Below are 25,274 nucleotides of genomic sequence, written 5' to 3'. Positions count from 1 at the left end.
TTATTAAAGTAATAAGATACTTAATTATAATACTAGTAATTGATTGTTTACCCATCTAACCCCTAGACTAGAGTATATCTTTGTGGGGTAATTATAAATTATGCCTTACCCTACCTTTTTTATATTTTTATATTTTATTTTTTTATGTATATGTATTAGTTATAGTATTATTTAATCCTTCATTTGATAGGATTTTCAGTCATTATACACCCTACAATCTTGAATATTTAATACTTTTTAAATAAAAAATTTGTTTTTTTCATTGACTCTAGTATTATACATAATATAAATCCATCTAAGAAGCCTTGCCTTGAAAATTGGACTTTATCATTCCAAAATTACCCTTTCTTGCATTGACCATTTTTATGAAATGGTTTAGTTCATAGACAACTTGTAACTAATGAAGTACAAATGAAGGTTTACTACTAATACTTCACTTAAAAATCCAAGAAACTTTAGAAACATTTTTTCTTTTGAGTGTCACATCATTAATTACCTCAAATAAAGTGTTTCACTATTTTTTCCCAATTTAATTTACTAGAATAATTGTACTAAGCAAAATTCCAAGAAAGGTAGGATTTCATAACCGTTTGTGTATGGATTTGGATTGAATTGACAAAAAAGGAAGATAATAAAGAAATATGCTCAATTGTCCCCATTTGCCTTACTTTTCTCACCTCACCAAAAAATAATTGCAAAAAAAAGTTCTTTTATTAAACAAATAATTTCTTAAAATGGACCCTTATTTGTTCCTCATATAAAGCAAACTCAAAAATTATTCTCCCCTTCCCGTTTACTTATCACATTTTACTTCGAATCAAATTAAATTAAGTTAATTTAATTATTATAAATTTAGTTCTTCAAAAATATTTGAAATACACTATAAGTTGCAATCCTTCTCATATTAATATAATAAAAAAGATATATCTTAAAACATTAATCAAAGTTTATGTTATTTTATTCTAGAAAGATGAAACATGTCAAGTAAAAATTAATAAAGAAAGTATTTTTCATTCGTTCATATAATCATAATGTCTAAATTAGCTTGGTCAACAATTACCATTAACTCCATGTTTTTTTTTGTGTTTGCTCCTCAAAAATTATACTCTCATTACAACTAATCAAGATTTTTTTTGTTTTTGTTGTTGATTCCTCAAGGTTTTTATCAATCTTTCTCTAGTCCCAATGCAAGAAAAGAACTTGTAGAAATATTACATAAGGGGGTGACACAATATTATTTATTTTTGCATATTTTCTTGAGTTTTCTCTTCTTCTTGTTTCCCTTACTTTTCACTACTACTACTACTGATGCAAGTCCCAATGGGGAAAAAACTTTTTCAGCCTTTGTACATCACTACTACTTTCTTGATTTTTCTATCTTTGATTCTTGTTTTCCCTGTTTTAGCTGTTGATCCTTTTACACAAGGACTCTTGAGCTTAAAAACTGAAATTCTTGATAATTCCAACAGTTTGAAAGATTGGATTTTGCCTTCTGGTTCAACTGATAAAATTCATGCATGTTCTTGGTCTGGTGTGAAATGCAATGAAAATTCTTCTTTGATTATTGGATTGGATCTTTCTGTGAAAAATCTTGGTGGGGTTTTGTCAGAGAATCAATTTAGTGTTTTTTCAGACCTTGTTGAGCTGAATTTGAGTCACAACTCATTTTCTGAGAAACTCCCTGTTGGGATTTTCAAGTTGAGAAATTTGAGAAGCTTGGATATTAGCAGGAACAATTTTTCTGGTCATTTCCCAAGTGGGATTTCAAATCTTGATTCTCTTGTCATTCTTGATGCTTTTAGTAACAGCTTCTCTGGTCCTTTGCCTAAAGATGCTTCAGAAATTGAGTCACTCAAGGTACTGTTAGGGTTTGCTTTGTTTTTTTGAGAATTATGGACAACTTTTCTTCCACATCTGATCACATAACAACACACTAGCATTCACAAGTGTAGTCGTTAAAAGAGTCTTGTTTATAGATGGAGAGATAGTTCTCTCCATAGTTTCTATACTTTCTTTTAGAGTTTTTAATGGTCAAAAACAAGTTTGAATTATGTTTTTTCACGAGTTTCACACTCTAACTATCAATTTTAATACATAGATGGTAATAGTTCAGGTAAAAAAAAGTGAACAACTAATAGTTGGATTGTGAAATTTCCAAAAATAGATAGTTTAGCCGCATCTTTCTTTTATACTATTAGTTTTATGCCTGTTTTAGTATAGTTCTGTTTGTCTATTCATTTATCGTCGTTCAAGATTTGCTTTGTTGGATTCTGCATGACGCGTTGTTATTTCGATCCCAACAGGTACTGAATTTTGCAGGGAGTTATTTCAGTGGTCCAATTCCTTCTGAGTATGGCTCATTCAAGAATCTTGATTTCATTCACTTAGCTGGAAATTCTTTGAGTGGTAAAATACCACCAGAATTAGGGATGCTGAAAACAGTAATTCATATGGAGATTGGTTATAATTTTTATGAAGGAACCATACCTTGGGAACTTGGGAATATGAGTAAGCTTCAGTATCTTGATATTGCTAGTGCAAATTTATCTGGTTCAATACCAAAAGAGCTGACTAATTTGACCAATCTTGAGTCACTTTTTTTGTTTAGAAATCAGCTTAGTGGTAAAATCCCATGGGAGTTTGGAAAAATCATATCTTTATCAAGTTTGGATCTTTCTGATAATTATCTTTCAGGCCCAATCCCCGAGAGTTTCTCGGAGTTGAAAAATCTAAACTTGCTTAGTGTTATGTACAATGACTTAAGTGGAACTGTTCCTGAAGGAATTGCAAAGCTTCCACAGCTTGATACACTTCTTTTATGGGACAATTGGTTTAAAGGTTCACTCCCAAAAGACTTGGGCAAATATTCAAAGCTGAAATATGTTGATGTTTCAACAAACTATTTAGTTGGTAGCATTCCACCAAGTATATGTTCAGGTGGGATGTTACAAAGGTTGATCCTTTTTTCAAATAATTTCACTGGTGGACTCTCTCCATCACTTTCCAATTGTTCCTCTCTTGTTCGGATCCGTATCGAAGACAATTTATTCTCAGGTGATATCTCATTGAACTTTGGCAAGTTTCCTGATTTGTCATATGTTGATATGTCTAGAAATAGGTTCACTGGAGGGATTCCTACTGATATTGCCTTAGCTTCCAATCTTGAATACTTCAATGTGTCTAATAATCCAAATCTTGGAGGCGTAATCTCGGAGAAGACATTGTCTTTGTATGCACTACAGAATTTCTCAGCTACAAATTGTAGCATTTCAGGAGATTTTCCTCCTTTTGGACCTTGCAAATCCTTACTGGTTCTTGAATTGAGTACGAACAATGTTTCCGGGATTCTCCCTCAAAGCATAAGCAACTGCCAAAATCTTGTGAGCTTAGACTTGGCTAACAACAATTTAAGTGGTCAGATACCTGTTGGACTTGCTAGCCTTCCTGATATTAGTGTTGTAGACCTGTCACACAATAGTTTTAGCGGTTCTATTCCGGCCAAGTTCGGAAGTTCTTCCAGCTTGCAACTTCTTAATGTGTCATTCAACGATCTCTCAGGTTTGATTCCTTTTGATAAGAGTTTTAAGGTGATGGATAGTAGTGCCTTCTGGGGTAATCCTAAGCTTTGTGGGACACAGTTGAGGCCTTGTCGTGGACCGAATGGACTGGAGTTAGGAAGCAGAAAGACACAGAAGCTGGCATGGGTTCTCATAACCTGTGGAATCATAGTGTTGGCTATTACAGCTGCATTTTTCGGAGTATTTTACTTCAGAAGAAGAGGTCAAGGGCAGTGGAAAATGGTTTCTTTTAGTGGATTTCCTCGGTTTACAGCAAATGATGTTTTGAGGAGCTTCAATTCTATTGAAGAAGCCACAGATATGGTGCCACCCTTGGCAGGTTCTGATTGCAAAGCTGTTCTGCCAACAGGAATTACCGTCTTGGTGAAGAAGATCGAATGGAGACCGGAGAGAATGAATGCTATGATGGACTTGATATCAAGAATGGGCAATGCAAGGCACAAGAATATGACCAGATTGTTGGGATTTTGCTACAACAAGTGTATGGCTTACCTGTTGTGTGACTACTTGCCTAATGGAAATCTGGCTGAAAGGATCAGGACGAAGAGAGATTGGGCGACCAAGCATAAAATCATTGTGGCAGTTGCTAAGGGGCTGTGTTACCTGCATCATGATTGCTACCCCGCGATACCTCATGGGGATTTGAAGACAAATAACATTGTGTTTGATGAAAACATGGAACCTCATTTGACTGAATTCGGTGTTAAATTCTTGATTCAATTAAATAATGGTCCGTCGGTAGCAAGAGTTGGAAATGAAGCAGGTATGCACCTATACTTTGATGTAGTCTGCATTAATATTTGTTAATTAGTTAGCAATCTTAATATAAGATTAGTTATTAGACAGAATTCGGTTGCTCCAAGGAGACGCGACTTGACTGTTGCTCCAAGGCTCCGCTTCAATTCTAATTGAAGTGTTTAATGATCTTAATTTGAATGACATAGCGAGAATTCCCTATTACTGGTTGTGAATCTTGTTTAATTGTGTCAAACAGGTGAAATCGAACGAGCTATACAGGAAGAACTTTACAGGGACATATACAACTTTGGTGAGCTCATTCTGGAAATCTTAACCAACGGGAAGCTGTCAAATGCAGCGACGAGCATTCAGAACACCTCCAAGGAGGTTCTTTTGAGAGAGGTTTTGGATGAGAATGATGTTGCTCCATCGAGCTCGGTCCAAGAGGAAATAAAACTGGTTCTTGAAGTTGCTTCACTTTGCACCAGAGTTAGACCCTCAGATAGGCCATCAATGGAAGATGCACTAAAGCTTGTTACTGGTTTGAAGAAACAAAGCTAATGATGTTCTTGAACTAGGATGCCAATATTTAGACATGATTAGAAATTTTGAAGCACAAAATATGTTGTAAAAGTCTTTTATTTCAGTTGTTTTTTGTTACTTCATCTGGTCAAGAAGTTGATGCCTTTTCTTTTGTCAGGAATAGAATGTTTTGATGTAAAGTAGAGGAATGTAAGTAAGTTCTATCCTCAGCAATATAAGGTCTGTTATTCTATTTTTTTTTTTTTTTTTTTAGTTGTTTAAAAACAAAATATGTTGTAAAAGTCTTTTATTTCAGTTGTTTTTTGTTACTTCATCTGGTCAAGAAGTTGATGCCTTTTCTTTTGTCAGGAATAGAATGTTTTGATGTAAAGTAGAGGAATGTAAGTAAGTTCTATCCTCAGCAATATAAGGTCTGTTATTCTATTTTTTTTTTTTTTTTTTTTAGATGTTTTCAAACTGTTGTTCAACTTTATTCTCGAGAATGAAATGCTATTATAAAGTTAACTATTCCCATATTCATGTGGTACTTTATGCTACTGAGTCACCAAAAGTTATTCAAAACAAACATGGATTGTGATGGGCTGATTGGAATTTTTTCTTAGAGGTCTTGAATTTAAGCCTTTGAGAATGGAAAAAATCTTGTTGGCATCGTCGTCCCCAAAGGGTTTTGCAATGTGCGAATTTAGATTTAGTCGGGCTTCAATACGGATATTGAATATCGGGTAGGAAAACAAAAAAAATGATTATCCTTCAATTGTTGTCCTATCATGTTCTCAACTTTGATTTAAAAATAATTTTTAATTTATATTAATGGTCAAACACAAGTTTAATTTTTAAATACTTCTCAACTCTAAAACCTTACGTTTCAATAGCTTATAGCTTTCTAGTATTCACTTAAACAAAATTATCATACATTTTAATGTATAAGCATGATGAAAATAATGCTTATACACAGCATGTTTATCCCAATGGAAGATATTCTAGCTTCTTTATGTACTTTGTTCACCATAAAATTACAATTTTCTTCAAGCTCTATCTCCTCATTAAAAGTTTTTGCCTCATTGTTTTCACCCCTGCATTACTCTCTTTAAGTTAGGATTAAAATTCTAAAATCGAATTAAACAATACAAGAATATACCCTCGTTTAGCACATGGAATGTGTACACATAGAGGGGCTCGATTTATTTTGACCCCCCATCCCCTCCCCTCCAAACGAAAAAAACTTGCATAAATTTTTCACTTTTCATTTTTAAGAGTGTCAGCTACCTGGTGCAAATCCTACGATCATTTGCTGCCTAGGTTTAGAGTTTAGTTTAAATCAAAATTACATTAAAAACCAATTCTACATATCCTGCTGAAACTGCAGAAAAAGTTTACAACGCATCAGCATTCTGGTGCAGTCACAAATAAAATACATTAGATTGCTCAAAATAACTCCAACCATTCGACCCAGAGTGGATGGGCATTCCTACACCTTTTACACTTGCAGTTCACTAATCAGTAGACTAATGTATAGAGGTGTTGAGAGGCACTATCTAAATCCACAATTTAAATATTTCTGCCTGATTTCCTAAGGGCATCAAATTATGTGATCAGTTGGCTGGGGGATACTGTACTTGTGACATCAAATCTTTAGGCTTTCCGAACAATGACTCTCCGTTCTCGTTTGTACTCCACTTCATCCCTTTGATGCATAATTATCAGTGCTCTTCTTACCTGACAATATTTAGCGCTGGCATCAGCACAAGGTCTTAAGAGTATTATCATTGAACAAAGAGCTATCAGATGGGCACCACCAAAAATCAAATTAATGGAGCAAAGGGAATATATTATGAGAAAGGCATATATATATATATATATATATATATATATATATATATATATATATATATATATATATATATATATATATGAAACATTGAAAGGACAACTCTTACAATTGATTCATTCATGCCCATCCTGGTCAGTTCATCAACTAGCCGTCTCTCTGATATATGGCTACCAATACCCATTCTTCTCTTAATTTGGGTTTCAGCTTGCTATTCATCCACAAAAAAATTAACACTGTTAGATTCTGTGGTTGTAAGGATGTATAGCTGGAAAAATTAATGTGAGTATTGGTGGCACAAGAGACAAACCTTTATCTCATTTGCCATCTCAGGAGTAAGGTTTATGTGTTGATTGATTCCAGATCGTGCTGCATCCATTGTGGAAGTGTTGAAGAGCCTAATTGCTTCTGAAACGTGATCTTCATTTGCAACTTGGGAGCTAAAATCATGATAAGAAAGAGGTAGATTATTGATTAAAAAACTGCTTGTATAGGAGCTGAAAGAAAGGATAAAGATAACAGTGAAAAGAAACACATGGAAAAGGGACTTCTCCTAAACAACTTAAATGGCATAGTTAATGGCAGGATGATAGACCTCGAAGCATTTGATTCTATGCAAGTGACAAAGACGCAACTTATAATTGTGGCTACTTACAGTCTCATTCTTGCGAGAGCTTCACTCAACCTCACTATGGCCTCTAGTTGCCGCACAGTAATTGGTATTGCTGCTGCCTCCCCAGTTTCATTTGACTGTCGCCTCATATCCTGTAGCAGATAACAGAAGAAACAAATATCACTGAGATGTACAGCATTTTCATAATCAAGAAAGGTTTGTACTGAAATGTTCTTGGATGTCTAATTCTGGACAATCTCCATAGTGAGCCTGCTGATGTAATTACCTGCCTAATTTTGACATAACTTTCTTGTAACATTGAGGCTGCAGAATCTGATAGTCGCGGATGGCAATTGGTCTTACAATATTGTATATATCTGCAACAGGAACACATTTGCTTCAACATCTAGACCTTATAAGTTACAATAATAATGAAGTGCATAACTTCAAGCCATATTAAAGACCAACCTTTTCAGCCAATTATACTCCTTAGAAGTTCTAGTGTCATCCCTAGATGCTTCAGCAGATGCATGGACCCTGACAATATGGTTAGCAATACGCTGTAGAGAAAGAAACACTCAGTAAGTGAACACATTCTTGGAAGTTCTTACACTAAAATAAGCAACAGTGAAGTCTGCTTCAAATTACATCAATGAAAATATTTTGAAAATTAAATACCCATTTATTTGTGATTTCTTGCCCAGTACACTATGTGCACTATCTAGACGCCTAATTTCTTGAACAAAGTGAAGTCCACACCACAAAAATGCTCACTTCACCCACAGAATTGAGAGCGCTAGGATTTTGTCTTACCTTGTCCTGATCGTACTTCCTGATGTCTTTCACAATGAAAATCAAATCGAATCTTGAAAGAATTGTTGTCTGCAAGTCAATGTTATCTTGTGCAGTCTGCAATGAAAATAGCACTTCAGCTCCTGCTTTATGCCAACACAATATGCAGAAAATTGTAAAAGCATAAAACAATTGCAAGGAATTATAGAAACCTTGAGATCATCATAGCGTCCAGATGGAGGATTAGCTGCAGCAAGCACCGAGGTTCTTGAATTAAGGACTGTTGTAATTCCAGCCTTCGCAATGGAAATCGTTTGCTGCTCCATTGCTTCATGAATAGCCACTCTAGTAACCAGTAAGAAGCTCTTGAGAAATTCTCATGAGAAAAAATAGTAGAAAAAAGAAAAGAGCTCTAACTATAATCTACCTATCTTCTGGCCTCATTTTATCAAACTCATCAATGCAGACAACTCCTCCATCTGCCAAGACCATGGCTCCACCTTCTAGGTAAAACTCACGCTGATTGTTAAAAAGAAACTCATCAATTTATGATAAACTATAAAGAAACTCATCATTTGAAAATATTGAAAATGGAACATTTATCTGAAATGGCTTCTAGACTAAGGTAAATATAGAAACTTACAGAGCTATTATCCCTAATGACAGAAGCTGTGAGACCAGCAGCTGAAGATCCCTTGCCGGATGTGTATACGGCTACTGGGGCCGTCTTTTCCACAAATTTTAGAAACTACATGGTAAAATAAAATAATTCAGACTCTCATTTGCATTGGAAATAGAAACAAGGATGAATAACAATAGAAAACCTCGCAAACCAAATGCCAAATTAAATTGCTCATGCTTCAGCAAAAAAAAGGCTCTCATGAAAATGGAATTCCATATCAACAATGCCACCTTTTAATCAATGAGTTTAACTGACCTGTGATTTAGCAGTTGAGGGATCCCCCAAGAGCAATACGTTGATATCACCTCTTAATCTTACACCATCAGGCAAGAACTGCACAAACATAGTTAGCAATTAGCCAATAAATAAACAAAGAGCATCGCATTGAAGGAAAATGGCATACCTTCCTTGACCCTCCAAATAAAAGGCATGTGACAGCTTTCTTGACATCAACATGCCCAAATATTGAGGGAGCAACCATTGAGCATATCTTGTCATAAGCATTACTATCAGATGCAAATTTCAGGAATTCTTCTTTCTGCAAAAAGGAAGGCCATAAGAACTGATGCACAAGGGAATAATATCCAATCAGATTAAAACAAACACCAAAATTGAAAAAATAATGCTGTCCAAAGACTCCAAACAGCATTTGGGCCCGTGTTATTGAAAAGAGGCAAAAAAGTAAATTATGTCCAAATTTCTCTTGACCACTTTTTCAAGTTTGGAGTAAAATTTGAAACAATGCTGCTAACATTAGCTTAAAGCTCTCAATCACCACATGTATTGATAATTTAGAAATTACCTCATCTACTGTGAAGTTGGCTGGCCCTCGAGAATTGGCCTCATTTGTTTCTTCCAATCCAACAACTCTAACATAAGGCTGCCTAACAGCAACAGCTCCTTTGTGACTGCATCCCAGTTCAGAACATAGTAACCCAGAAGTTTAAAAAAAAAGAATTGATAACAATTAAGTGACAAACACTACAAAATTGAATTCCTTTTATCACTTGGTGGACTCTTACGATGTTGATGAATTCGACGCTTGAAAAATACTGTAGATCCCCATTATCGTAAGCCTTGTACCAGGCACTATAGTTTGAACAAGATGACGATCTATTGATAGAAGCATATTTCTTGGCAGCTCTCCAGTAGGAACATCCTATAATTACCTCAACAAAAAACACAAATAAAATGAGAATATGACATAAAGAAGGCCATTACTGATTGCAGTAGAGCTTCTCTTCTGCAACTAAATGCTTCCTCACCTCAGGGTTTTCCTGCAACTTGAGTGTCTGCTGGTCAACATACTTACTTTTATCTGGAACCACTACCCATGGATCAATAGGACATGGGTCCTCTCCCACCTGCAAAAATTCCCACCATTAGAATATCACCTAATTAGACTTCAAATTAAGAGTTCCCAGTTTTCATTCCATAAACCTGAGGAACATGATCACAAGAACGTGGTACAATAGCTCCTCCAAGCCCTGGACGACATGGGACGATCTTCACATTTTTGCAGTTCTTACATAGCAAGGTCACATAAGTTGCCTTCGCTTTAGTCTTTGATGCAGCAATAACAATCCCAGATACCTTGACCAGCTTTGATATACATTGTGCCTAAACAAAACAAGGTTTAGAAATATGGGAATTAGTTCATCAATTAGAGAAAGTCTAAGATAATCAAGAAAAAGGAAAAGTTCAAACAGAAACTAACCCCAAGGGAACGCATTGACATTGAATCCTGCTCTGACCTCAAGAGTATTTGTACTTCACCAATCTCCGGCTCCTCCATTTCTCCACTTTCACTAGCTACCCTTGATTTCAAACTAGCAAGAACCTCAGCTGCTGCAGTTTCAAACTATAAATCCAGGATACAAAAAAAAAAACAAGTGTCATTCATTAGTTGGTTCTTAAAAAATCCACATTAATGATATATCAACATTTCATGTAATTGAAGACAATGATACACTGATCTTAACCATACTTTTCACTTGCAAAAAGTTTTTTAGTTCTGCCACATACAAACTGCATTACTATACATGAATAACAAAGTCCAATTTGTATCTAGAACAATTCATTAACAGGTCCCAAAGTTTCACGAGCCATTCACCTATAACAAATGAATAATATTGTTTGCATGATTGACAGCACTGCAGGCACCTATAGGAGGACATAGCTAGACATTTATTACACCTTTCAATTATTGTACTTGTCATTCTTCACTTCACAGTTTAGAAACGAATAATGTAATATATCTGCATCTAGAGGGGTAAACTATTATGTCAAAGGGAAACCTTTCTCATGCCTCTATTCAAACAGTAATGTAGCCTTTCAGCAGTGAATATGGACAAACACACTTGCAACTAAACTAATTATACCTAACAACAATGCCCCAAACCCAAATGCAACTATTTAATAACTCAAAATGCAAGCATATGCAAATCCCACAAATGCATACATTTACATTTTTGAAAAGCCAAATTAGTGAAAACTGCACCCATTTGTTAAACATGGAGGTCTGACCATCATTATTTGTCACAACGAACATAATCCTATCCAAAATAAACTGCAAGTGCAAAAAGCTACTAGTATACACACAATTACAATATAACAAACCATTAAAAAATCATAAATCAGTAACCATTTTTCATTAGCAACATAAATCATAATCCAACATAAGCATTCATTTTCAACAAATCAAAATATCATTACAATACAACAGCAAATTAAATCCATTAAACTCTAAAGTTCATCAACCACAAATTCACAGCCATAAATCAACACAGTCCTAATCATTCATTTCAACAAATCCACATCTAATTACAACAAAACAGCAAATTAGATCCATTAAACTCCCAAATTCATCAACCACATATTCAAAGTCATAAATCATAATCATTCATTTTCAACAAAAAAAATAAAAACTAAATCCATCAAATTATCAAGTTCATCAACAACAAATCACATCCACATCCTGCTAAACAACACAAAACAGAAATATAACTAGTGCATACCAAAGGAAGGTAATCAGCAGGGTTCTGTCGAAGGAGTTCAGGTAGGGTTTGGTCCCGTTCATAGGAAAGGAGATCAGAAAGGTTAATAATGAGGTAATTTTGGTTCTCGAGAAGAGCTTCTCTGTAAGGAAACACATTCGGCTGAGATTTATCAGGGAAGTTCCTGATGAACTCCTTGAACTTCCGGAGTACAACGTGGCGGCTCGTCCCTCCATTTTCGGCGTCTCCGGTGGCTCCGCCGCCGTGAGGAAACTGAGCTTGGTCGCTGTAGTATACTGCTCCTTCGTCCCAGCCAGACATCTCTCCTTTCTCTCTCTAGAAATCTCTCGTTTTCTCTGACTAAAATTCCACTCTCTCTATGTTTTTCTCTTTGTGGGCTTTGGCTCTCTTTCTGGAAGAAGGGTTTAACAAAAGGGGAGGGTGATTTTGGCGGGAATCAGTTGGCGGGAAAAAATATGCACGTGAGTAGCACGTGTATGGATGCTGGCGGGGAAGTTAAGCTCTTACTTATTTTTAATTTAAAATAATTATTTTTTAAATTCAAATATAAAACTTGGTAATTTATTAGAGGCAATGTAATTTTTATTTATTTTTTGACAATATCATGCGTCTTACTAAATGCCTAACATATTATTGTAATAGATAACTTGTATTTTCTATATAAAATTTTGAAAGAAAAAAAGATGTGACTATCCCATATTAAATTTAAAAAAAGTGAATCGCAAATGTTGTAATCTCGAACACCCCTTAGAGGCTTAATCCCATGGCAATGCCTCTTTCCCCAAATTCCTATGTATGTTAATTTGCCATAATAAACGTTACTACTATTCAAAATGTCTCGTTAAATTGTGTTTCTAATAAAAAATCTGGAAGATGTAACATAGCAAACTTGCAACATTTTTCCAAATGAAATTCATGTCCAAACGCCAAATATCACTTTTCAATGCCAAGCACTATTTTTTTCAAATATCACTCAATTCAGCAAATGGAAGAATGGGGAGAAAACCAACAAAGAAATGGTAAAGATGGAAAGAAGAAAAGGAAGGATCTATGAGAATATACCAAAAATATGGAACTTCAATAAGAGAAAGTTGACCTCACAACAATAGCAGGCCACATTATCATTTCAAGACCTTATGTACCTTCCCAACTATATGTAAAATTACATCATTTAGCACCTATTCTATTTGCAATCACACCAGGGGAGAGCTACAAAGAACCCTTTAATCGCTCTACGACCTCTTCCAGTAATATACAACATTCTATGTCCTATACACAGAATTGACATACAGCCACATTATCGTCGCAATAAACAGCCTAAATGCATTTTTTGTAAATTACACTCAAATTGGTGTTTTGGGGCCCAGTAAGCGCCCTCAGTTGTCGAGCAGATATCCTTCCTGCTTCAAGAACCAAAGAGCCCCTTCTGCTGCATGCTCAGCTGCATCTTTCTTTTTCGCCTGAGCTTCTCCATAAGACTCTATAACTCTTGATGTTTCTTCGATCTCTACCACCACCCGGAAAGTAAACCTGAAGATTATTTGTAAAAGTGAAGAAGGGAACATACATAAACAGTTTGGAGAACATGTAAATTTCGCAGTTATTCGAGGCAAAACATAAATATGAGTGGTTGGGGGCACAACATACACTATTACTTTCTTCACTCTCTCTCCCTTTCTCTCTATGGCTCCATAGGCTCTAAAATGTCAAGGATTTTAGGGTGCACACAGCACAAATATAATCAATAATAAAGGATGGTGTTGGTGGTGTAAACATTTCTTGGTTAGATCAGAAGAAAGCCTTATAGACAATATAGGGGTCCTCCTCATGGACAACTTTAAACCATATGACCAGCAAGAATTTTTCTTTATTCATAGGTACCAAGAACTAAGGGATCGTTTGGTTGGGAACAAGTTATGGTTGATTAATTACTTCGGGATAAGTTATCCCAGCATGTATATGGGATAACTTATCCGATCACTATGGTATAAATAGTGGCATAAATAATCCAATGACTACCTAATACCTGCAACGAAAACGCATGATAAATAATCCTATATTTTATCTCGGGATTATTATACCTTATACCTCACACCAAACGACTCCTAAAAGTAAGAACTGCGACTGCAAGTAAAATATCGAACAACCAAATGGTGCAAGAAATTAACCACACAAGTTCTGTCAAAAGAAGTCAGTAAAGAAGAGGCAAAATGATTGCACATCACTGCCATCTCAAGCTGAAGTTTTTTCTTTGTGGTGCATAGCTTTCTACTTCTCTAAGAGGAATTTAAATGTCTAGTGTGATGACCCGCCACGTCATCATGCCACATAAGCATCACATAGGTGCCACATGGCACAAAGTTGCCCATGTGGAGGGCTTAGATAGGAAGAAGGCTAGTTCATAGTGGAAGGTTCTAGAAATACATGGAGAATTTCCATGGAAGAGCTTAGAATTCCATGGAAGGTCCTTGGAATCTTCTAGTTGTGTAGAGAGTTCTAGAATAGGGACTTGTACATAATTAATATTTGCAAATTAGCCCCTAGAGAGTAGTATAAATAGAGGGGCATTCATTTGTAATGCAATCAAAGCAAGAATCAAGCAATCTTCCAAGCAATATAAAAGTCTTCTAAGAAATTCTCTGGTGTCTTTCTTCATTCTCTTAGCGATCTAATTTGAGAAGGTTTACTTGAGCTTACAAGATGGTGAAAGATTCTTGAGTAAGTTGTCAAGTGCCGCACGGAGTGCTTAGTAGAAGTCCAAGTCCGTTACACTAGGCTTCATGTGTTATATCAATGTAGTTTCCAGTTGTAAAGATGTGGCGCCTGTGCCTAACTCATCCCCAAAAGTTAGGTCATGAGGAGGATTTGCTAAGTCCATATAAGTAAACCACTAATCCATTCTACAACCAATGTGGAACTCTAACATCCTCTCCACGCCCAGACCCAACTGAAGCGTGGATCGGAAGAACGGGGATGGACCTAGCTCTGATAGTTATGACACTTGGGCTTAACTTAACCCCAAAAGCTAGCTCATAAGGGAGGATTGTGAAGTCCATATAAGCATATCATCCGTCTATTCCCCAACCAATGAGGAACTCAAACACCCCCCCTTCACGCCAAGCCCCAACTGAAGCGTGAACTTGAGAGCCCTAACATGGATGGACCACATGTATTTCATTCAAAGAAGAAAGCATATAAATACATATAGACTGTGTGCTAACCAAGGAAAGAAATAAAATAACCTATAGATCTGCTAACAATTTATGGGAAAATGTATATGTCACATAAAGCTGTATACGTTCATTCTGTATTACCAGTAAAACTGTCTGTTCAAATTTTGGGCCACTTCGCGAAAAGCGATATTTTGCAACTAAGTATTTGGTTAATTCAGTTTGTTTACTACTCCCTCTATTTCAATTTGTTTGTCTTACTTTCCTTTGTAGTCTATTAAAAAAAGAATGCATCTTTCCTAATTAGGCAACTCTTCAATTTCAACATCCCACCTGGCATGTTTAAGACACCACAAAATTAAAGACATTTTAGAACATTATACATATATTTAGTTTAAGACCCCAAGATTGAAACGGAGAGGAGGGGGGGTACTATTTAGTTCACTTTTCATGATTGCCGGAATCTACTCAAAATTCAGGAATGAAAATAGGAACCACTCTTCACTAGTTCGGTACATACTCTTTCAAGTGACTTGGTCCTGTTTCCTTGCAACATTCAAATAAAGGAGGTTTCCAGCAGTTGGCAGCACAAATTTCATGCAAACGTGATTTTGCCGATTCAGTTTTTGAACCACCTGAAGTGTTTTGGAGTAAGAAATGATAACATGGATAACAAAGCAGATATAGATATCCTTGTTTATTGATACCTGTAGCTTTTGAATCTTCCTTAGAGCCATTACTCATGATGGTCTGGTCAGAATTGCATTGTACAGATGCCTCTGGGGACAACAACTTTCTCATAGACTTAAACTTGAAATTGCAACTTCTTGCAAGTTTCTCATTAACAGGGAATACTTTTAAGTCACAATCACGTTCAGACGTTTCATGCTTATCCAAGTCATCACAACTAGTAGTAAGAACACAGGGTGTTTCATCATATCCTATCAGTTTAGCTTCCATCTTAATAGCTGTTTTCAGCACTTGTTCCAGTGATTTAGACTTGGGCCTATAGCCTTGAGCCTGCACATTGGAAGACATTATGAAACTGCAAATAGCTATAAGAGAAGTCAGATATGGGAGGTGATAAAAACTAAAACGGCAATTACTGAAGAAACAATGATAAAACAGATGGGCACAAGGAGAGCGAAGAAACATTGATTCTGCCCTCTATAATAACAGATGATCAGCACGCAACTGCTGGGAGAAGTAAAGAAAATAAAGCAGCTTGGGTTTTAAGGTTAAAACTCCAGCAGGGAGAGCAAGCAAAATCGTCCACCAGCCAGAAAGTACAAACCAACAATCACAAGCATCAGAAGATTAAAATGTCATGTAACTAACAGGTGTTGACTGGCCATTTTAGGGGATTCAAGTTCTGGTTTTAAAATCATACAGACCAATTCGCAACTGCAACAAATCAATTGCTTTCTCGGAATTTCATTCAAATGTTGAAATCAATAATTTTAAGTAGCATTTCACTAGATACTTCAGACAGCAATTAAAAAATGCTCTCAGGCACACTTACCCAAAACTCTCTCTCTCCTACTTTCTAGGAGAGAGAGTACCCTCTTTTCGGCAGGTCGCCTGAGAACTACAAACCTCATCCTTCCCCTCAGCTATCTCCTGCGATAGCTTTCTCCCTTCCTTCACCTCAGTTCCCTTCCACAAACATAAGGGGGGGGGGGATAGGGTTTATTTCCACGCCTGTTTCAAGTCATTCGATATTACCAGATGGACACATCTGGGCCTGGCAAGGAAGTCTGGTTTGATTGGGTGGAGCGTAGAAGAAACAAGATGTGAAGAATAACTCTCAGCAAAAAAGTGATGGAGTGGATTTGTTTTGTCCTGAAAGAAGCCTCAAACGACAACCAAGAATCTTGTGAGGAGATGGAGAATGAAGGACCAAATGGCAGAGTATTTTAGTACAAGGTAGTTTAATGCTCACGGAAGATTTATGAGTCTTTTGTCTCTAAAAGGAGCAGACAGAGCAGTAGTTATACTGCCAGAAGCTTCCAATGCTGGTTGGAAAGACATTGCACTCATCAATTACTCACCACCAAGAACATTAAAAGCTCCTCACAGAATGGTTGACATTAACCACTCGGATGCCAAGGTTGTTGAGGACAGTAAGTGGCAGTCATATACCACTGAAGTTCCAGAAAGCAAAAGGCAGGAGGTTTCCACTACTGCTACAATTGAGTATGGCAGAGGTTTGCTTGGAAGATGTATCACAGGAAACTTCGGCAATCTTGGATCTGAGATGCCTACCCTCTCCGAGGTCAGGAAATGGGCATCATCAACTTGGAAGAAAGTTTTTGGGGTTAATATCTACGAGATGATAGACAGTACTTTCCTTTTCAGATATTCCCCAATAGGAATATGGCTGAGCAGACACTTCAAGGTGGATGGACCTGGAAGAAAAGTAGGGTTCAGTTGGAATGGTGGAACCCTATAGTTGGGTGCACACCGGCGGCACAGAAGATCAAAACGACTTGGATCAGAGCGATTGGGATACCTCTTCACTTATGGTCGCACGAAATTTTCCGACAAATTGGAGACTTTTGTGGTGGCTGGAAATCGACGGAGAAAGAGACTGGTTTGAAGAATCACCTTAAATCGGCTTGAATAGAAGTAAAGGGGGATGGTCAGAACGTTCCAAGGGAAGTAACTATCTTGAAAGAGGGGCTAAATTTCTTTATCCCGATTCGGTTGGAAAGAAAACCTAGTTTCAGAAGAGCTCTGGTGGTGTTTCCAGCGCCTGGAGACGAAAAACTCAATGGCACAAACAAAAATTGTCCAGCGGTCCTTAGAGCCCTATGAGGTAATAGACTCTATTGGACAGTCGACAGCTATTGACTAGAGGGGTCAGGGTCACTTGGGAGTGGGAGTAGGAGTTGATATTTCAAATTTTAAACCCCATGTGGAGTCACATGAGGAGCATGGAAATTATTTGGGAGATACACTGCACCCTTTGGGCCATCTCGACAGCAATAATTGTATTGGGCCTGATCCAGCCCAATTTATTGACTATGCCTAGGAGAGTTACTGAGGCCTTGTACAGCTGGGAGGAGGCAGGTGCCCTTGCAAAAGACAGAACTAGATGGAGAATTATCCCTGCTTCAATATGGTGGGCAATCTGGAAAGAAAGGAATTCCAGATGTTTTGAAGGCATAGAAAAAAGTGTGCAGGATGTTAAACTAAACTGCATTTTGTTGTTATGTTTTTGGTGTAATCAATTATACTCAAATGACACTGTCTCTATAGTTGATGTTCTAGACTCAATATAGAAATAGAGTAGGAGTGTCTAGAGTGCATCTGTATATAAGGTTTGAGTACAACCCATGTACTTTTGTGATATAATACAACGTTACCATTTTAAACAAAACAATATTGTGGATGAGCCCATTAATGAAAGAAGGGACATGCTACTAGTAGAACTCACGTCAAGCAAGCCCCTTTCAAATCAGTTAGATAATCTATCAGAGGACTTTGCAGATGGCGTCGATAGATGGCAAAACTCCAGTTAGAGAAATCGACAGCAACATGCAAGTGGTATCTAGGGAAGAAGAAGGGAATTTCAATGCTGAGGGGAAAGGAGACACGGAAGGGGAGAGTCCAATCCAGGAACAACAACAATTATCAATTATTGACCCGTCAACCAATGGGGATCTGTGGGAAGTAGAAGATGTATCACCACTACAAGCAGAACAGACTGAAGCAGTTCTGGAAAAGGAGGCGGAAGCAACTGCCTGGATCAAACAATATTTGCTAAAACTAAGTAAGATGTTTGGAATTGATTTTAATGCCCATGAGAAGGAAACTCTTGAACTACTTATGCAAATAGATGGGAGTAGGCAAGCAAGAAGAATGGAACTAATCACAAATATCAAGAAAATCATAAGCAAAGGCTCGCTAGAACTGAAAAATCTGATTACCTTCGATGTAAAATTCAAAAGTAGTGGAGGCAGATCAAAGGGGAAGGGGAAAACTCAGAATGACCAATGAAGCTAAAAATAGTTTCATGGAACGTGAGGGGACTGCATGATCAGGGGAAGAAAAGAATCGTCAAGAGCCAACTTTTAGACTGGAAAGCAGACATAGTATGTTTGCAAGAAACAAAATTAGAAGGGAACTGTCAGGATCACATTAAACAGATCGGGGAGAGGAAGACGGACAAGGTTTGTTTGTCTAGAAGTCAGTGGTACCAGAGGAGGAATAATCACGATGTGGGATTGTAGGGTCTGGAAGGGAGAAGTGTTACAGATAGGAGCCTATTCCCTAACCTGCAAATTTGAGGCAGTTCTGCAGGAATTTTCTTTCCATATCTCTAGTATACGCACCTAATGGAAAGATAGAAAGGAGGTTAGCATGGGATGACATTGGGGACAGTGAGAGGGTTGATAGAAGGTCCTTGGGTAATCTGTGGAGACTTTAGTGTCAGCAGATTTCACTCCAAAAAAGGAACTGCAACAGAAGGACTTCAGCAATGGTGGAGTTCTCTGACTTCATAGAGGATATAGAATAAGTTGACACACAGTGGGAAGATGGCTCATTCACATGGTTTAAGGGAGATAATCAAGAGGCTGCTTCAAGGATAGACAAATTTCTTCTCTCTTCTGAATGGGATGGAAGTTTCAGTACATAAAACAAGTGCCTTTGCAAAGGCTGGTTTCTGATCATGTGCCTATTGCACTTCAATGTGGTAGCTGGGAGGTCCCAAAATCCTATTTCAAATTCCAGATTTGGAGGTTGACAAAATAAGGTTTTGAGGACAAAGTTAGTGATTGGTGGAATTCTTTTGAGTTCTCGGGAGACTTGATTACATCTTAGCCTCCAAACTTAAAGCCCTCAAAGAAAAGCTCAAGGAATGGAGTAGGAGTGATCAAGGGAGTCTGAAACTTCAAAAGTCAATATTGCTTAACAAATAGTAGATCTGGGCTCAATTCTGGACTCCAGGATCATGAAAGAAGAGGCAGCTGCTAAAAAAGCTGAGTTATATTTGGAACTGGAAGAAGTCCTAAAAAATGAGGACAGTGTATGGAGACAGAAATCAAGGGCACTATGGGAGGGCGATAAAAACACCAAGTTCTTTCATCAATCAGCAAATGCCTATAAGAGATACAACCATATTGACAAACTAGAGGTGCAAGGGAAGACTATTGTGGAACCAGCAAGAGTAAAAGAAGAGATAGTCGAATTCTATAATAAGCTTTATAGAGGAGGTAGAATGGACGCCTACTGGAAACATCAGCAACTGTCCTAGAATTACAGAAGCTGAAAAAGAAGTTTTGCAGGAAGAATTTGCAGAACAAGAAGTTTATAACTATCTTAAGATGTGTGCAACAGATAAAGCCCCAAGCCCAGACGGTTATACTATGGGATTCTACATCAAATGTTGGGAGGTTCTGAAGTATGATATCATGCAAGCTTTCCACATGTTTGACAGAAGTTTCAATGCTACTTATATGGCCCTGATACCCAAGAAGAAAGGGGCAAAAGAGTTGAAAGATTTCAGACCAATTAGTCTAGTAGGGAGTTTCTACAAATTGGTCTCCAAAGTCTTGACAGAAAGGTTGAAAATAATGGTGGACACATTGGTAGATTCACAACAGATGGCCTTTATAGGAGGCAGACAAATTATGGATGCTGTATTGACAGCCAATGAGGCAGTTGATTCTAAAATTTCTCAAAAGAAACCTGGCATTCTATGTAAACTTGACATTGAGAAAGCCTTTGATCATGTCAATTGGAAATATATCTTGCAAGTCCTTAGGCAAATGGGTTTTGGTGCTAAATGGATCAACTGGGTGAAGTTTTGTATCTCAACAGTGAAGTTCTCCATTCTTGTCAATGGTGGCCCTGAAGGCTTTTCAATGCTCAGAGAGGGATCAGACAAGGGGACCCCATGTTCCTGTTTTTGTTCATTTTAGCTATGGAAGGTCTTAACAGCATGGTAAAGGTGGCCAATACTAATGGATGGATCAGAGATTTTGAAGTGGCCGAAAACAATAACCAAAGAATGGAACATATAATGTTGAATGATTGGGAGATAGACTTGTGGAACTGTTTAACCAGTTGAAGAGTTTTCCAACTTTTCAAGGGTTGCAAGAAGGTGCAGATTACCTATGGTGGAGTGGACATGTAAGTGGAGCATATAAGGTCAACTCAGGGTATAGGATTTTGAACCAGGTAGAGCCACATATTACTAACTGGCCTAGGAAGCATCTTTGGAAGACTAAGACACCTTACAAAGTATCTTGCTTCACCTGGCTTCTAGCTAAAGAAGCAGTATTGACACATGAAAATATGATCAAAAGGAATATTGCTCTTTGCTCTAGATGTTTCCTTTGCAAAAAGGAAGTTGAAACAGTAAACCTTTGTTCCTACACTGCAGAATTACAGATCAACTATGGAAGATTTTCATCAATCTCAGAGGCATAGCCTGGACAATGCCAAGCAAAATTGCTGACACTCTTTTTAGTTGGGAGGAAGCAGGAGTGGGTGCAGGAAACAGAGAGAGATGGAGGATCATCCCGTCATGTATTTGGTGGACTATTTGGAAGGAAAGAAATGATAGATGTTTTGAGGATAGGAGGAGTTTAATACAGGATATTAAGCTATAATGCATTTTGCTTTTCTGTTTTTGGTGCACTAAACTGTGTTCTAGTGAAACTAAATCAATCCTAGATGTCCTAGGCACCATTTAGGATTGGTTTCATATCTGGTATATTCTGTATCTATTCCATTTGTAAATTGGTTTTCCCGGTACTACCTAAGTACTGGTTTTAATACAAAGTTACAATCAATTTTAAGTAGTTAAGTTCAGCAATTTTTAGCAATTAGATATATGAAGAAAAAAGATCCAGATTTCAAATTCGTCAATGAATAAAAGAATGATGAAAATAAGGAACAAAGCTGACAGCTGAACTCTGCATCATCATACTCCCTCCGTTTCAATTTGTTTTTCCTACTTTCCTTTTTAGTGTGTTTCAAAAAGAATGTCTCTTTCTTTATTTGGTAACTCTTTAATTTCAACTTTACACATGACATGTTTAAGAACACAAGATTAAAGGGCATTTTGACACATTTGACGTATCTTTAATTCAAGACCACAAGATTTAAAGGTCGTTTTTACTTTCTTAAACTCCGTGTGCCAAGTGAAAACAGGACAAACAAGTTGAAACGGAGGCAGTAAGAAAGATTCTGAAAGCTGTTTCACATAACAATGTAATAATCTCCTATGAAACAAAGAATTTTCCAGATGAGAATGAAGAATATGAATAAGGTTAGGTACATTATCAACCAACAAAATAAGAAACAAAGAATTAAAAACAATTTAATATGGAGTGCATGCTGTGAGATATATAACTAAGGAGAAAATATTTATGGGGTTGCATGACTATCTATATTCCATGCTTCGATCTATTTATATAAAGATTTACAAGGATGGCATGACTAACTATATCTCATGCTTCGATCACTTGGTGGGACATTGTATAAAACTACTGGATTGTTTACCATCAACACTCCCCTAAAGTCATGATGTGCATGCTGAGCTTGCTCATGGTATGTTCAACATTAGTACCTATATTCAGCATAATACAGCGACAACGCCCCTCTCTTTAGGACCTCACCATTCTGGCTAGTCACTAAACCAATACCAAAATACCTAAAAATCAGAATCTCACTAAGAATCGACACACAGCAACAAGGTTTCCCTAAACAATTCAAGTGATTCAACTCATCAACAACTTGAAACATAATGATTTACTCAATACCTTTATCACAGAAATCTGCAACCTGTTTTTCAGAAGTAAACCTTCAGGCTTCAATTTCACATGACACTAACAACTCATCCTAAAGCTTATTTTCCTTATTTTATATGAGCATGAAGAATCAACCAGAAAGACAACCAAACTCATCAATTGTCAGCACCAGACTGTCATTTTCCTGAAAAGCAATATTTCAAGTATATACTTCATGCTACTGGAAACAAGCTGCGCAGGTGAAACCCCTGCATTTAATTTGCTCACATAACATACAGAAAGAGCTTCAACAAGAAGAAAAAAACAGAGACAGTCAACTGTAAGTACCTTGTTTTAGGATACTAGCAGAAGAAATCAAGATGCACACAAAAACATAGAAGAGTGAGATGCATACCTTCAAGCTTGAGCATACTTTCTGTGCAGCCATTCTTTGAGCAGATTTTTTATTAATATTGAGAGCAGAAGCAGCTGCAGAAACATTCTCCCCATTTACCCTGGCCTCAACTAGAAATTTGCTATCTTTTTTTGACGGCAGGAACTTTAAATTCCAGCCAAAAGACTGACAAAGTTCATAGAGTTCCCTTGTCGGATTAAGCTGCAGCCTGGTAAAGCTCATGACGGGCTTTAAGAAGGAGAGTATAATTTGCCAAGCACGGTTCAAGTCAAACCCTGTGTCAAGTAGGATTGCACCCATACAAGACTCCACCAAGTCGCCGAGGGCCTGAACTAACCAGTAAACAAGGGAGCAAAATGAAGGTTCATCTTTTTGATCAAGTAAAATTTTATTAGCAAAGAGCAAAAAAATACCCGTATACAAGAAGTATACCAAAAAAGTAGAAAATCTCACAAAAAAATATGGTTTTCTTCGAACGAAACCAATCTTCTATACCCACAGAAACCTCGAGGGTGCACCAAAATCAATAAGGGAAGATAGGCTATTCCTTAAATGTACAAAAGCCTTCTCTAGTTGGTCACAATGAGGGTTCATCTTCTAAAGGTGATTGAACAATTATTTTTAATAACCTCAGCCCACAGCCCAATTCTGACCTTCAAGAGGTGGTGATTGATGAATCTCTGGAAAATTACTCCAGTCGCGATGTATCTGTAAGGAAAACACCAAATCTACAGAATCTCGAGGGGACCCAGCCAAGAGAAGAAGGATTTGAAGAAGGAAAAGAAGCGGAAATCTCCTGTTTACCCATTATCGAAGTAAATGCATGCATCATATCGGGGGAAACCTTTGCAAAAGAAAACGAGTCACAACAAAAACATCTGGAGATGTTTAATTCTGGAGAAATTTGGGATGTACAGGAGATTGAACCACTACGTACCCAAGTGCTAACTGATTCAGAACGGAGGGCAACAACATGGGTACAACAAAATCTTCTTAAACTTCACAAGATGTTTGGAGTAGATTTTCAGGGGCTTGAAGAGGAAGCACTTGAGTTGCTTAAGCAGGTTGATGCAAGCAGACATGCTAGAAGAATGGAGCAAACAATAGAAGTCAAAGGAGCAAAGCATAAGGGAGCACAAGAGTTAAAAAATTTGATAACTTTTGATGTCAAATTTAAAAGCAATGGTGATAGAAGGAAGGGGAAGGGGAAATCACATAATACTCCATGAAGATAAAATTAATCTCATGGAATGTTAGGGGGTTGAATGAACAGGGAAAGAGAAGGGTGGTACAAAACCTGTTGCAGGACTGGAAAGCAGACATTGTTTGCCTCCAGGAAACTAAATTAGAAGGCGATGTACATGACTTAGTTAAACAAATTTGGGCAGGGAGATGGATTAAATATGCTTGTTTAGAGGCCAGTGGAACCAGAGGAGGAATCCTGATGTTATGGGATTCCAGAATGTGGGAAGGGGAAATTATGCAAGTTGGAGCCTATACTCTCTCTTGTAAATTCAAAGCTCAGACAAGCAATTTTGAATGTCATATAACTGGAGTGTATGCTCCGAATAGTAAAGTGGAGAGGAGGTTTGTATGGGAAGAACTGGCTGATGTAAGAGGCTTGATGGATGGTCCATGGGCTGTTTGTGGTGACTTTAATGTCTGTAGATTTCCTTCTGAAAAAAGGGAGTGCAACAGGTTAAACTCAGCAATGAGAGAGTTCTCAGAATGCATTGAAGACATGGACCTCATTGATCTGCAATTAAGTGGTGGAAGGTATACCTGGTACAAGGGTGATAACCATATCACAGCATCCAGGATAGACAGGATTATGGTCTCCACAGAATGGAATAATCTTTTCACCAACATAAAGCAAACCACTATGCAAAGAGTGACTTCTGATCATGTTCCTATAGCCTTGTTGTGTGGACATTGGGAACAATCTAAATCCTACTTTAAGTTCGAAAATTGGTGGCTGAACCAAGAAGGATTTGTTGAAAGAATCAAGGTCTGGTGGAATGATTTTGAGTTCTATGGGAAGCCAGATTACATCTTAGCATGCAAACTCAAAGCCCTCAAAGGGAAATTGAAAGAATGGAGCAGATATGAACAAGGTAATCTGAAATTGCAAAAGAACAACCTTCTCAATCAGATGG

The 25,274-nt window shown here is 37.3% G+C and overlaps 3 protein-coding genes across 7 annotated transcripts in view; 1 reads left to right on the top strand and 2 right to left on the bottom strand.

Annotated features, from left to right (window-relative positions):
• The first annotated feature begins 1,060 nt into the window (after nt 1-1,060).
• LOC102602909 (leucine-rich repeat receptor-like protein kinase TDR) lies at nt 1,061-5,091 on the top strand. The gene is made up of 3 exons (XM_006343632.2): nt 1,061-1,857; nt 2,304-4,341; nt 4,573-5,091. The coding sequence occupies exons 1-3, from the start codon at nt 1,309-1,311 to the stop codon at nt 4,875-4,877; spliced, it is 2,892 nt and encodes a 963-aa protein (XP_006343694.1). The 5' UTR covers nt 1,061-1,308; the 3' UTR covers nt 4,878-5,091.
• A 1,080-nt stretch (nt 5,092-6,171) lies between these two features.
• Nucleotides 6,172-12,183, bottom strand: LOC102602572 (DNA replication licensing factor MCM5). The gene is made up of 18 exons (XM_006343631.2): nt 11,792-12,183; nt 10,492-10,635; nt 10,215-10,394; nt 10,040-10,138; nt 9,797-9,933; nt 9,577-9,682; nt 9,178-9,312; nt 9,030-9,107; nt 8,736-8,840; nt 8,520-8,611; nt 8,305-8,437; nt 8,114-8,209; nt 7,769-7,860; nt 7,587-7,677; nt 7,343-7,452; nt 6,998-7,127; nt 6,797-6,898; nt 6,172-6,575 (listed from the first exon to the last, which is right to left on the bottom strand). The coding sequence occupies exons 1-18, from the start codon at nt 12,089-12,091 to the stop codon at nt 6,492-6,494; spliced, it is 2,214 nt and encodes a 737-aa protein (XP_006343693.1). The 5' UTR covers nt 12,092-12,183; the 3' UTR covers nt 6,172-6,491.
• Nucleotides 12,184-12,840: 657 nt separating this feature from the next.
• Nucleotides 12,841-25,274, bottom strand: part of LOC102601788 (dicer-like protein 4) — a 44,322-nt gene continuing 31,888 nt past the window's right edge. For 2 of the 5 annotated variants that reach the window (XM_006343628.2, XM_006343629.2), the window contains exons 22-25: nt 23,119-23,445; nt 15,669-15,981; nt 15,482-15,596; nt 12,841-13,321 (exon numbers count right to left, since the gene is read on the bottom strand). In XM_006343628.2, coding sequence (XP_006343690.1) covers nt 13,168-13,321; nt 15,482-15,596; nt 15,669-15,981; nt 23,119-23,445 — 909 coding nt within the window. In that variant the 3' untranslated portion in view covers nt 12,841-13,167. Of the gene's footprint in view, nt 13,322-15,481; nt 15,597-15,668; nt 15,982-22,736; nt 22,909-23,118; nt 23,451-25,274 lie in introns of those variants that run through there. The other 3 variants (XM_015307058.1, XR_001473040.1, XM_006343630.2) reach the window with 3 other exon arrangements.

Source organism: Solanum tuberosum, unplaced genomic scaffold (assembly GCF_000226075.1).
Source record: "Solanum tuberosum cultivar DM 1-3 516 R44 unplaced genomic scaffold, SolTub_3.0 scf00047, whole genome shotgun sequence".
Classification (NCBI taxonomy): domain Eukaryota; kingdom Viridiplantae; phylum Streptophyta; class Magnoliopsida; order Solanales; family Solanaceae; genus Solanum; species Solanum tuberosum.
Note: the sequence above shows the minus strand (reverse complement) of the source record. Positions and strands in the feature narration are given on the sequence as shown.